Here is a 14,420-nt window from a genome sequence, read left to right on the forward strand (position 1 = left end):
ATCTTATTAATGATCTCGTTGATAATTTATTAACGAATTCGTTAATATAAAAATGACGAGCTCACTTGAAAAATATGTTTTCAGAATTAAAATGAATAATGTACCAAAACCGAAATTTGGACATAAGTTGCGCATGCTTTGAGGAAAGTCTCACATGTTAATCACCACAGAATTAACACACAATTTTGGTGATTTTAGCAAAAGTTGGTGTGGCAATAGAAGTTTTCAAAAAATATTTAAAATTTAAAAATAAAGTAAAAGGTGATTATCTCTTTAGATTTTGATTAATATTTGAGATACCTTTTCACCGTGACAATGTACCTCTTTACAAGTGTCATTTTTAAGAGATTCATATCAAATGACCTTAATAAAAATAATTATCTCTTTAATTTTTTACACGAAAATCATTTGTCTTCAATGTGATGATTTTATCTCCTTTTTAATCTTTAAAACCTCATTAACAAAATAGGGTTCTTTAGAAAATTATACATCATATGTTTTCATGAATGAAAAATAAAGGATTTATAACAAGTGGATGGAGATAGTAGTTGAGTTAGATATCAATTAGATTATTAAAATATATTTGTCATATGAGTTGAAGATTCTGAATATAGATATCAAATGGGTAGTTATGTCATTTTATATTAAATTTTAAACACCCTAACAAAATAGTTTTTTATTTATTTTTAATTATAAATAATTAATTAGAAAGTCAATTAACCGTTACAGTTTTTTTTTTATATTATTAAATTATATTTAATACTCTTTTTCCCCAAAACTTTGATCTCTCCACCTTTTCTCTATGTACATCTTTTGATCAAAGTTGAACCTGGTTGGATGATGTAATATTAGCTTACATCATTACAGTCAATCGTATTCACCCCTTACGTGCAAATCACGTGTTTGGATGGCATTTTATAATAGACCTGTAATATTTCTCCTATTTCCTCTTATCTTAGAATCAATTAATGGAATTTGACTAAGTGGAAACCTAACCAATATACATTATTATTTCAACAAGTGGGGTTGGAAAGTCTAGAGAAATTAATTTACTATCTTGTCCATGTGGCACTCACTCAACCATAAAAAAAAATGCTACAAAAGATTTACTTGCTAATGGGATTTGTATTTTACTTAAATATATTTAAGGTTGAGTCGTGATTTTCTGACTTGAGTATTTTAACTCTGTTTGACGTGCCAAGGGCACAGAATCATTGATTGTTTTCATTGAATTCTTCGAGATACACAAAGAAACAAAATCAATGGTTCTATGCTCTTGTCATGTTAGACTAAGTGAAAATACTTGAGTTAGAAAATCATTAGCATTTAAGGTTTATTTATCTTTTGTAGATTGGATTTAGATTTTATTAATGAGGTCTGATTAAAAATCCAATCAGAGAAGGATCTAATCGAAACCTTATCAGATTGTCTTGGATCAATCCAATCGAACATCCTTGATTGTAAAAAAAAAAAATATGTGCAATGGCCAATGGAAGCTTAGAAAGTTCCTTGTTGTAAAATATTTCTTAAAATTTTAAAATTTTCATTTGAACCTTTTAATGCAAGAAATAGATATGTTTTATTGACACACCAAATTTTCATTATCCCACGTCAATCACCTTACTAAAAATATATAATTTTTTTTTAATAGCTTTTTTACATAGTAGACCCCAAACTCTCTATACAAGTAAATTTTTAGAAAGAAGGAGCATAGATAAATAATCTTCATAGAAAAATGAATCCTAAAAGATAATGAACGTGGAAAGTAATAATTCTCAGAGAGAAACAAAGAGAAAGAGGGTTTACCTTCTTAAAAATAATAACGTAGGAATATAAAATTTTCTTTTTAAAGGTATTTAGAATAATAAATAGATAAAGGTGAATGTGGGTGATTCTAATGTTTCAACATTATTCTTTAATTAGAGTGAAATGGATCAATTTCACATAATCAATCAAGAAGTGATATTTATGCTCACTTTGGATTTTGAACTTTCTATCCTCTATAATTTGTGAAGAAGAAAATGAACAAATTATTTAATTATTTAATTTTTGTTTTAAAATAGTAGTCTTTACCCAAGACTTTAGCTTTCCACCAAATGGACGGTTGAGATGCTATTGGGTTTCCTGAGAAAAATACACCCTTTAATATTATATTAATCCCTATACAATTAATAAGGATATCTCCATAAAATATGTGCTTTTCTTCTTGTCCCATCCATATATTTAATGAAGAGTTTCAACCTTGCGATAAGGTTAAAAGTGTTCCTTTTATCTGAGTCCGACTTTGAAGTAGACAGACAACTTCAAAATTATGAAAGAACCTCCTCATTGCAAGATATGCGAGATGTGGCATCTTGAATTTATTTCATACCCTTTACACTTTTTCATAATTTGAAATACCTCCTTGAAAATATCAAACATAATTCAATGCAATGGGTACCTTCAACAATTTTAAGCAGCCTAACCACTTCAAATTTTTTCCCATTTTCCTATGCATCACGTTGAGTCTCGTAAAAAACAATTCGTACTAAGTCATAAATACGAATCCCCATGAAACTCTTTTTTTATTTTGTTTTGAGTCGTGTTGAATGTCTACAAAGTAAAAGTCAATGTCAATCTTGAGGTCACTCCAACATTAAATCTTTTTTTTTTTTCTTTCCTTAGGTTTTTCGAAGAAAAATAACAAAAGTTTAACATTAATTAGTGATCAAAATTTATCAAGTGACACATTTTCTTTTGAGTCATGCTGGGATGACACAAAGGGAGACACAAGGGTGACAAAAACTCATGGTGTCTTGCACATCATCGTAGATATTTTTCCACGAGATACAAGTAAAAAACATTTACGGTTATGTGCATGTCACACATCATTTTTATCACCTTTGTGTCATTCCAGCATTTTCCTTTGTTTGATAGACCTAATTGATTATGAAAAAAATCCAAAAGCGTAAATCACCGATTGCATCTATTTTAATTGAAAGTTCTAAACCAAAACATTACGAGTTGTAGATCCGATTCCGAAAGTTAATCACGCGTAGGGGATCAATCTCAGCGGCATTATTATATATTAAAAAAATGAAGATATGTGCGTTAAAAAGAAGCCACGTGGACATGTCTAGTCACACTGACGGTTATATAGATAGTATCATAAAAACCGGCCTCAGAATATCCTCTTTCGCTACCCCACCAGTATCCGTACAAATTGACCGTTACAAAGTGGACTTTAACTCAGTCCAGCATCGTTGGATAAGTCGCTACACATAGAAAGAGATGGCCAAAGGTTATCTGTATAATCTTCCCGCGTTACACTAGATCATTGGTTTGTTGGACACTTTTGTGTCCAACAGCGTTGAACATGATAATTTTTCTTACAAAATATCGGTTGCAGAGAAGAAGCCTACGAAGCCAATCCGAAGCTTCCTTCCTCGTTAAGAGAAAAATAATGGAGCCCGCCATGTTTATTCTAAGTTTTTCAGTTTCACCATTTCTTTGATGTTTGAAGCTCTAAAGACAAGCTATCTCTTTTAAGCGCAATCATCTCGAAAAAGACTTAAAAAAATTTCATTCTCTCTGTGTGTCTCTTTTTCGATTCGATCGAGTTGGCCAAATCAAAATTCTACGAAAGCGAGGGTTTCGACTTTCAATCGAGTTCAATTTTCGATTTTTGTTGGAAAAAGGTTCAATATAATTTGAACTGAAAGAGAATTTTGATGGAGTAGCTTTTCATGGCTGTAGTAAGTACTGTTCCTCGTCTTCCACAGACGATCCGAAGCATCCAGATTCATGGTGTCGGTACAGCTGGTTTGATGGCTAGACGAGGAGAGATCGAAGAGGAACCAATTACGAGTGTTGTGGAAGAGAAGATCTATGTTGCAGTCGGGAAAGAGGTGAAGGAGAGCAAATCGAATCTGTTGTGGGCGTTGCAGAACTCCGGAGGGAAGAAGATTTGTATTCTTCATGTTCATCAGCCTTCACAGACGATCCTGTTGAGTAAGCTTGAAACATAATCCGAGTTGCATCTTTTTTTATTTTTATTTTTGTTGATTTGTTCCGCTATAGTTGATTTCTCTTCCTCTTGAAGCATTTTGACTAAATTGTGTTGAACTCTGAAAATCAAGAGTATTGGAATTTGGAACGAAAGTTTGTTGATTCAGATCTTGTTGAACTCGAATTATTGAACTTAAAGCTAAGTTGACTCATCTATTTCAGCTCATTTGGGGAACATTATGGTCCAAAATTCAGATACAGAATCAGAGAACCTTTATCTTCTATTTCTGCAACGATACTCAAAAAAGAAAAGAAAAAATATATCTTTTTATTTGTTTATCTGATTCTCTGTGAATCTATCCGGTGTGCATAATGAGTTAACTCAAATTATAGCTGAAGTTTCGATACTGAGTCTTTACATTTGCTTTGAAAAGCTTTCAAACTTAAACTTTTTTCTAATGTTCTAGATTCTATATTGTTCATTTTTTCAGATGGTTGTAAATTCAAAATGGATGATTTTTTTTTTTGTTTTTTGGCTCATAGTGGGGGGAAAGTTTCCCGTAAACAAACTGGATGAACAGGAAGTCAAGGCCCATCGGACTCTGGAAAGAAAAAAAAAGCATATGACCCTAATTGAATACCTTCTTATTTGCGCTCGATTAGGGGTATTGTTATTCTTTTCTTTCACTTATTTACTTCTCGTATTCTGGTTGAAGTGTTTGATGTTCTTAGAAATGGTTGATCTTGTAGCTTTTCTCATTTCTCATATTTTTAATTTTATAGGTGAGGGCAGAGAAATTGGACATTGAGATGGAAAACATAGAGAAAGGGATCATAGAACTTATCAACCAACATGGGATCAAAAGGCTTGTCATGGGAGCAGCTTCAGACAAGCACTATTCGAAGTATGAACCTCACAAATAATTAGAACCTTCTTGTTAATACTAGTAATATCATTATTTATTACCATTATGTTGTTATTTATGTGATAATTAGCTTTATATCATTCACTCTGCTAACAATTGTGAAATTCACATTCTTCTTTATTTTGCCAAAATATGACCCACCCTACCTAATGTTGCAGGAAGATGACAGTGCTCAAGTCCAAGAAAGCAATCGTTGTGAATGAACAAGCTCCTCTAACCTGTCACATATGGTTTGTGTGCAAGGGGTGCCTTATACGCACGAGGTATTCCTATAATCTTCGTTCGATATCAAGAATTTATTTATAAGAAAAGTACACGAGGGACCTGAGGAACATCATCCCCAACGTAACCTTTTTTCTAATAGGCAAACAAGTTAGTGGTAAGCAATTAGTGGGTGAATGTGGGTTTTAAACTCAGGTATTGGTATCAAGTACCACAACTCACTGACATAGTCACAAAATTCTCTGAAGTTTTCTAAAAATTTCTCCGAATCAGGGACTAGCCGATTAATTTGGCGAATCGTCGAATTAATCGATGGCTTACCAATTGATTGCAAAATATGGTAAATTTTTTACCTTTCAACCTCTAAATTTTATTTTCTTCAACAGTTAAATCTCAAGAACAAGATAGGCTTTTTTAGGGGTTGAAGATATGGATTTTTGTTAGAAATCCAAAAACATAATTTTATAATTATTGAAATTTTCCTGATGTTTCAATGAAACTTTTACCAATTTATACAAAATAACCAAATGGAAGCCCCAGAGAATAATTACCAAATCCCAACTTTGTTACTGTGCTCATGGAGCGTTACCAACTTAACAAGCTGACACCTTCGATGTAAACATACTTCCCTCACTCGTTTGATACCAACCGTTCATTCAATTGGCCACATGAGCTAAAATTCGGCACGATTGAACATTAATTAGTGTTTTCAGACGCTAAGGTGTGAGGCGACGCGTTGGGATCTTCTGTGCCTCGAGGTGTAAGCCTCATGTGCATGAAATTTTTAAATAAATATAGTATGAAATATTAAATAGTTTGTATTAAAAAAAAAAAAAAGGATGACCAACACATTTCTAATATTTAAAATATCAAGTTTCAATTCACATAATCAGATTCAAGTTTTAATTCCCTATAATTAAGATTCAATAGTGAATATCATATCCACTATCCACCATTATAACAAGTTCATATTCACCCTTAAATCTTACTCTTAAGACCCAATCACTCAAATCTTTCAATATACAATGTCAACAACCTATTTAGTAGTATGAGAAGCATAAGTATTGAAAAACACTTCAATAGAAAAAAAAAAAAAAAAAAAAGAATATCTTTTTACAACATCGGCTTATGCCTCAACAAAAAAATGTACACCTCAGTCACGTCACGCCTTGGCTGAGGCATACACCTTTTTAACACTTCGTAACGCCTCAACAATGCCTCGAGTGTTAGATTGCCTCAGTCTACCGCGTCAGCATGTTTTTTATACGCCTAATACTGAGGGGCGCCTCGAGGCTTACACCTCTGAAAACATTTACACCTGCGAAAAATAATATCTTTATACAACTGAGGTTTACACCTCAAATGCCCCAGTCTCTTAAATTTTGTCCTACTGTATGCCTAGTAGCCTTCAAGTATTAGATCCAGATTGGAAGACTGATTTTTGGTATATGCCTTATCCAGGAGTTGGCCAACCAGTTGATATCCCTGAGGTGGTTGGCCATGTGTAAACTATGAAGCGCTAGAATCCATTTAGGGTTGGACCTCGATTTCATCTTGAAAATTATGTTTCTTTAGTTTGTTTTGTAAAAGAACTTGTGCATATGGAGAATTTCTTGGTTATCATGGACATGTAAACTGGAACTATATCTAAAACAGGGATGGTAGTTTGGATGGAACTGAGACAGGGGCATCACCATCACAGTTGGTCAGTCCAATCAGTGGGACTGGACAATCAGATCACTTAAGATCGAGATCTGTGACAGAGGGGATGAGCAATGCAAAGCTTACGAAACCAGTTCAAGACTTCGTTCGTCGGGTGAGATCTGGCAGCTTTTATCCTCAAGGAGGGAGACTTACAACATTATCTACCTCTGACGGGACCGGAGGAATGCCGATGCCACAGAACCAGATGGGTGCTGAAGGGGGTGCTGATGAATTGGAGGGAACTTCAAAGAGAAGCCCTTCTCAGGGTTCAGGCCATTCAACATGGTCTTCGAGCGAAGATGTGGTTGTCACATTGGATTCTCTCTCATCGGTGAGAGACGACGGGAGTGATTATGTATCAGTGTTACCATCAGTGCACGAATCTGAGGAGGATAGTTTTTATTCATCTCCTCTGAATGAGCTGGTATGTATTACATTATATGAAACATGATGCAATCTTGAATGTGCATATATATAGATAAGAAATACATGCCTCTGATATAAATGAAAATTTGTCCAATTATATTTAAATAATCATAACTCAGCTCCAACTTTCTGTGGGCATGAGTGAGTACAAAACATAACTGAGTGTTTGATTGTGTTACTTGAATTAAAGAAAATTTTGAGATTTCTTGGGCTTTATGCCGATTGAAAAAAAATAATTATTGATCTTTATAGGAACTGAATTTATCTGAATTACATCAATTGTTTTGAATCAACAAAATGGTTCAAATCTGGTAATGCTCACTAAGTTTCCAAATAACGGACGGTTTTTAGCAGGAGGTTAATGATGAAATATATAATCAACTGCAACAAGCCATGGCGGAGGCTGAGAAATCAAAGAGAGAAGCATATGAAGAGTCAGTCAGGCGTCGAAAAGCCGAAAAAGATGCTATTGATGCCATACGCAAAGTAAACACTTCATCTTTCTATAACTTTTTTCTTTTTTGTTGAAGTGAGTGATTCTTTTATGTGAATGAATATTAGCGATTACAGACAAGGTTAAATTAATGGAATATACAGGCCAAAATTTTAAAATAGAAGTAATGAGGGAAAAATAGAAAATGCTTCCTAGTTCCTTCACTGGCACGAACATATTGATCCGTGTGTTCAATAGCAGATCTCTTTTAAGATGAGGTATAGGGAAAAGAGGTACCCATGTAACGAATAAATTGGCATGTGTTATTGTTCAACGTGGGTATGAAGTCTTAGACATACCTGCTTCCGTGGATCCCAACTCACATCTGAACAGGCCATTTCATTTTGAAATATGTTTTTAGAGGACCTTGATTTTTTATTTTGGTAAGCCGTTACGCTATAAAATCAGATTATAACAAGATTAACTGGAATGAAGATATTTGAATACATTAGATTTCTCTGGTAATGTGCCGACACATGTTACATAAATATTAACTGGAATTCAAAATATTTGAATACATTAGATTTCTTTGGTAACAACATGCCGACACATGTTTCTGATGCTTTACAACACAGTGATTTCTTGGAAAACAGAATGCTTTTTTTTTTTTTTTTTTTTTCTGCATAGACCAGAACCAAACCAAACCACATACATGTACGAATTTTTTCCCTTACCATTAACCTAATTTTCTGTTTTTAGTTGTCCAATTAAAGTTAGACGAAACAGTTAGATTCTATTGTAGGATTCTGAACCATTGTGTTACTCGCATTCTCAATTGCTTCAAAGGGGCGTTCGTGTATGACCTGACCTGAACTAGGGGACCTTTATTTCTTCCCAAGCAACTCACTGGCTACCCTTTTACAGGCTAAAGCATCAGAAAGCTTATATGCCAATGAGATGAAACAAAGGAAGGAATTGGAGGAAGCACTGGCAAGAGAAACTCTTGAATTAAATAGAATGAAGAACAAGAAAAACGAAGTCTTGGAAGAACTCCGGACAGCCCAGGATAAAAAATTGGCACTAGAGAGCCAACTTGCTGATACTGATCAGATGGTAAAGCAATTGGAAGAGAAGTTCGTTTCTGCCGTTGAGCTCTTAATAACTCTCAAGGAAGAGCGGGACAGGTTGCAATTAGAGCGGGACAACGCAGTCAGAGAAGCCAAGGAGCTGAGAAAATTGAGAGAAGAAGAGACAGGTAGCTCGCAGAGATCACAGTTCTTCTCCGAGTTCTCTTTTTCAGAGATTGAGGAAGCGACACACAGCTTTGACCCATCGCTGATGATTGGAGAAGGAGGATATGGGAGTGTTTATAAAGGACTCCTTCGCAACACTGAGGTGGCGATAAAAATGTTGCAATTTAATAGCTCGCAAGGCCGCGCGGAATTCCAACAGGAGGTAAATCTGGTTCAACTCATATACAGCTGTGATATATGCTATATGTGCCAGCTGAGTAATAAATCTGAAGGTCAGCACATGCCCGGAATCGTTTTAATGGCTTGATCGAACCAAATGGGAAAAATTACGACTTGAATGGCAATGTAGGCAAATGGATCATTAGATTGGTATGATGAGCATTGCCAGTGGCTCATGCTGACCTACATGTCCTGGTATACCGTACATGCGCTGCTAGCATGTGTAGTCTGAATTGATCACTTGTGCTCTCAATCTAAATTCAGTGGCACCAATATATAATTATTATTATTATTTTTTTAAAAACATTAAACTGACGAGATATTCTCAGGTTTATGTCTATGCATGCTCACAATAAGAACTGATGAGCTTTTTTCTCGTCTTCTTTGAAGCTTAATTTTATAACTATTTCATGTTTGGTCATACCCATTTGGTGGAATGGTTAATTTCAGGTGGACATTCTGAGTAGAGTGAGGCATCCCAACCTTGTCACACTTATTGGAGCCTGCCCAGAAGCCTGGGCTCTTCTTTATGAGTACCTCCCAAATGGCAGTCTTGAAGACCGACTCATCTGCAAGGACAACACCCCACCTCTCTCTTGGCAAATGAGAACCCGCATTGCTATCGAAATCTGCTCCGCCCTTGTCTTCCTCCACTCCAACCATCCCCATGGCATTGTCCATGGAGATCTCAAGCCTGCCAACATCCTCCTAGATGCTAATTTCATTAGCAAACTAGGTGACTTTGGCATATGCCGCATAGTCTCCCATGACGAAAATTCAACCAACACCACCACACCTTCCTGTATAACTAGCCCAAAGGGAACTTTTGTATACATGGACCCTGAGTTCGTTGCAACTGGGGAGCTTACACCAAAGTCGGATGTGTATTCATTTGGAATCGTACTGTTACGGCTTTTGACGGGGAGACCAGCATTGGGGATAGTAAAGGAGGTTCAATATGCATTGGATAAAGGGAATTTGAACGAGTTATTGGATATAACAGCCGGTGACTGGCCCTTTGTGCAGGCAAAGCAGTTGGCTCATGTGGCATTGAGGTGCTGCAAGTTGAGCCGGAAGAACAGACCGGACCTTGGGACGGAGGTGTGGAGGGTTCTTGAGCCTATGAAAGCTTCATGTGGAGCCTCATTTTCATTCCGTCTGGGGTCTGAGGAGTGTGGACGGATTCCTTCTTACTTCGTCTGCCCAATATTGCAGGTGACTAACGAGTGTTAATTGTTGACAATTTATAGACTTAACTCACAACCATGGTTTTAAAACTCGTCTGAGACCGAGACGACTCATCCGATTCGTCTTGGTATCATCCACCAACGAGACGGATTGACAAGTCGTCTCAAATCTGACATGTCTCTTAAAAGTCGGTAGATTCTGTCATTTTTGAATGAGAAGACTCGGATAAATTGGAAAACTCATCCGAGACGAGAAGTCAAAACAAATTTTAAAACCATGCTCACAACAATATATATAAAGTTGAAGGGTTGGGATCCGTTGTCTCATGAAAAATGACTCATGAAAAAACATATGATCCCGTACGTGTGACTATGAAATCCAATGATCTGAATTTATTGATTGACAAGTGGGGGCATTTGTTATCAGAAAATGTATAAATCCCAGCCATTGGATTTTGTGTTTACAGGATCAGGATCATGTGTTTTTTCATGAGGTCGATCTCAATCCCAAATTAAAATAGTCTATGATGTGTTCATATTTACCTAGATGAAAATGTTTCTTTTATTTGTTTTTTCTGAATTAAAAATTCTAATTAGTGTATTATTTTCATTTTATAGGTGTTGTGACTTGTAAGGGAGTGGCTTTCATTAGTCCTTTTATCTCTATCTACATTATTCTCTTAGAAATTAGAATCTTCAATAGACACCGTTCCTATTCACCATATTGGATCCTCAGCCCTTAAAACATGTTTTGGCATATTTGTTTCTGCCACATGGCAATTTATACGATGTCCAACTGTTTAGACACATGTCTTATGTTACTTGTCCTTTGCAAGTGCCTTTACTAACGACGGAGTTACTAATTAGACGCGTGTCCACATATTAGAGACAATTGTTGCTGCCGCGCCATCTATCCACCTCTCTTCATTTCCGTTTTGATTCTCTCTCTCTCTCACTGTAACTGAAAAAGAAAATCTCAATTTCAACAATCAAACAAAGAAAAAAAAATCTTAATTCAGGTCTCTTTCTTTGTTATGTGCTTAATTGTAGGAATGGGAGTAGAGTAGTTTTGAATACATATGATGTATATATTCTTAATAAGTAGTATAATAGTTAAAATAGATTGGGTGCATGAGATCATAATCTATATTGTGGGAGAAGTTGAGTTGTGGGTTATGGGATAGTGGGTAGTTTTGAGAAGTGGGTAGTTAGGGTAGTGTTTCTTTTGTATTTAAATTTATTGTGATATTAATGAAAATATGCAGAGAATTATTATTATTAAAAAGTTATTTGGAATTTGGAGATTTACCATCTCGAATTGGTGGCTTAGGAGGTCCGATCTCCCTCAAACGAGATCAATCTCAATGATCCGATTTAAGTAGGTACGTAACATTCTCTCTCTCTCTCTCTCTCTCTCACACACACACACAGAAAGAAAAATGTCGGGTGGAGTCGGCCCAACATGCAGCGACATTAAACTCCCTAAAGAAGAAGAACAAGAACCCATGAATTTAACAGAAAAATCTCAAACTCCAAAAACCCATGAAAGCTTCTTGAGTTTTCGACAATTCAACGCACTCGCAGTCGTAGTCATCTTCTCTGCAAGCGGAATGGTAAGCATTGAAGACTTAGCATTCGTTGTCTTCTCTCTCTTCTACATGTATTTCCTCTCCAAGATCGCATTCCCATCTCAAACTCCATCAATCGATTCCCCAATCTTTCGACGAAACTAATTTCCTTCTACGCATCTACGTCTCTCTCGGAGCCCTAATTGGGTTATTTCTCCCAATCGCTTATATCTTCCATGGAATCTTTGAAGGTGATAAAGAAGGAATCAAAGCGGCCGCACCCCATGTTTTTCTTTTAGCAAGTCAGATTTTCATGGAAGGATTAACGTTTTCGAAACGGTTTTCGATACCAATTCGGGTGTTTGTGCCCGTATTTTACAATGCAAAGAGGATTTTTACGATTGTGGAGTGGTTTAGGGATGAAATTGGGAAGGAAGATGAGGAATTTGGTGGGTCAGAGAGGAGATTATATGTTGGAAGAGTGCTTGCTATGGCTAATTTGGTGTTTTGGTGTTTGAATCTGTTTGGGTGGTTGTTGCCCATTTATATTCCAAAAGCCTTTAAGAGATATTATGGAGGGTATAAGGTGAAGGAGTGAGACTGTCAGAATGGTTCTTGCCATCTTTCATGTAAGTTTTTCTTTCATTTATTATTATTATTTTATTTTGGTTTCTTTTAAATTTTGGTTCTATAATTGTTTTAGGTTTTTATAATAAAAGTGATGTTTCAAATGTCTTTCTATTTTTGTTTAATTGTTTGGGTGGCAATTTGGTGTGTAATCTTTGGACACTTATATGTTTGTTTCAAATTAGAAAATATTTTTCCTAAAAAATATTCTCTAATTTGTTTTCCAATACAAAATAAAGAAAAAATCAATTGTGATATGGAAAATTTCATTTTCTTCAATTAAGTTTTTTTTAGATAATGTGATATTTATGAAAGTTCAATAAGTTAAAAAAGTAGGTTCATCCATGCAATTAGAAGCATAGTCACTAGGTTAGGATAATAAAAAAATAAAAAAAAGAAGAATAATGATCATGCACGCATTCTTGGCATGTTGCTGGGTAGCGGCTGACATGGTAAGGGCACAGAACTGCACATCTTTTTTCCTGTGTATCTCGATGAAAATGATCTATGATTTTGTGCCCTTATCACGTTAGCTGCATTCCCAACCCCATTCCAAGATCGTGTGTATTCATCACGACTTTAAAAAAAAAAAAATGATAATACTTTACAGTTTGGTAAAAAAATTCAGGAAAATTAAACATTTATTTTAAAGGATCGACTAGTATTGCACACCACCCACTACCAATTGCACTTCATCACTTAAAATTCTCTTTTGCACCCATTTAGATGATTGCATTCAAAATTACACTCCTTTATTTATTTTTTCTTCTCCTTCAACCACCGTCGCATACATTAGAGTGGTGATAGACAATCATTGAAATTTACTTGGTTTCATACATTGTTGATGTGCTCACATAACCATTATTGCTTTTCACTCTTATCTCAATGAAAAGCTTCTATGATTTTGTACACATCACATTAGTAATGTGTGAAATGATGTAAATGTCAATGTTACTTCAGCATTATCCCATAAATTATTGTCGTAAAAAATACTTGATTGTATGATAAGCATGTTTACGTGCAATTAGTAAGTTTAAAAAAGGTTATTTTTCAAGGTTCATGTGCAACCTACTCATTTTATATATATATATATAGGGAGCTATTCGGCAGTCTTAAAGTTTGCCAAACATTTTTTGTAAATCACTTTTGATGGGGTTAGAAGTTTTGGAATAGGCTGATTTTTAGTGAGGATGATCTCCTCATCATAGAGATCATCCTCACAAAAAATCAGCTCATTCCAAAGCTTGTAACCCATGTTTTGAAAAATGTGTGGCATCATGTGTGGCTGCTGAACTGCTCCCATATATATTATATATATATATATAGGGGGCGTCAATGGCCAACTTTTTAGCAAACTTTTTGGCAAAACATTTTTCAAAACATTAGTTAGAGGTTTTGGAATGGGCTGATTTTTGGTGAGGATGATCTCTACAGTGAGGAGATCATCATCACCAAAAATCAGCCCATTCCAAAACTTCTAACCCCATCAAAAACAGTTTACAAAAAATGGACGGTCCACGATTTTTCAACTGGTAAACATGGGTTAGAAGTTTTGGAATGGGCTGATTTTTGGTGAGGATGATCTACTCACCATAGAGATCATCCTCACCAAAAATCAGCCCATTCCAAAACCTCTAACCCATGTTTTGAAAAATGTTTTGCCAAAAGTTTGCTAAAAAGTTTGCCCTTGAACGCTACCCATATATATATATATATATATATATATATCCTTGTAGTAGTGAGCCACCCATCGGACAATTGGGACCCAAAGACTAACCTTATCCACAAAACTAGTCCTCGGACCGCACACACCATCCCACCCTGTCACATGAAGTCATTTAATAGCCACCTTAATGGTGGAGGGGTTA

General features: G+C 35.4%; 1 protein-coding gene and 1 pseudogene across 2 annotated transcripts; both read left to right on the plus strand.

Moving 5' to 3' along the window:
- Nucleotides 1-3,418: 3,418 nt before the first annotated feature.
- On the plus strand, nt 3,419-11,220 carry LOC147389799 (U-box domain-containing protein 33-like). Of its 2 annotated transcripts, none has more exons than XM_086418720.1 (9): nt 3,419-3,990; nt 4,531-4,652; nt 4,771-4,892; nt 5,072-5,176; nt 6,792-7,263; nt 7,617-7,751; nt 8,623-9,153; nt 9,621-10,385; nt 10,976-11,220. In XM_086418720.1, exons 1-9 carry the CDS (start codon nt 3,726-3,728, stop codon nt 10,982-10,984), a joined length of 2,526 nt encoding a protein of 841 aa, XP_086274846.1. In that variant the 5' UTR covers nt 3,419-3,725; the 3' UTR covers nt 10,985-11,220. The 2 variants fall into 2 exon arrangements, with proteins under 2 accessions (XP_086274846.1, XP_086274847.1); XM_086418721.1 differs by having other exon boundaries at nt 7,620-7,751.
- A 138-nt stretch (nt 11,221-11,358) lies between these two features.
- LOC147389800 (uncharacterized) lies at nt 11,359-12,656 on the plus strand (annotated as a pseudogene).
- The last annotated feature ends 1,764 nt before the right edge of the window (nt 12,657-14,420 follow it).

The sequence above is a fragment of the Akebia trifoliata genome, chromosome 12 (assembly GCF_017979445.1).
Source record: "Akebia trifoliata isolate Shusen 1 chromosome 12, ASM1797944v1, whole genome shotgun sequence".
Classification (NCBI taxonomy): Eukaryota; Viridiplantae; Streptophyta; class Magnoliopsida; order Ranunculales; family Lardizabalaceae; genus Akebia; species Akebia trifoliata.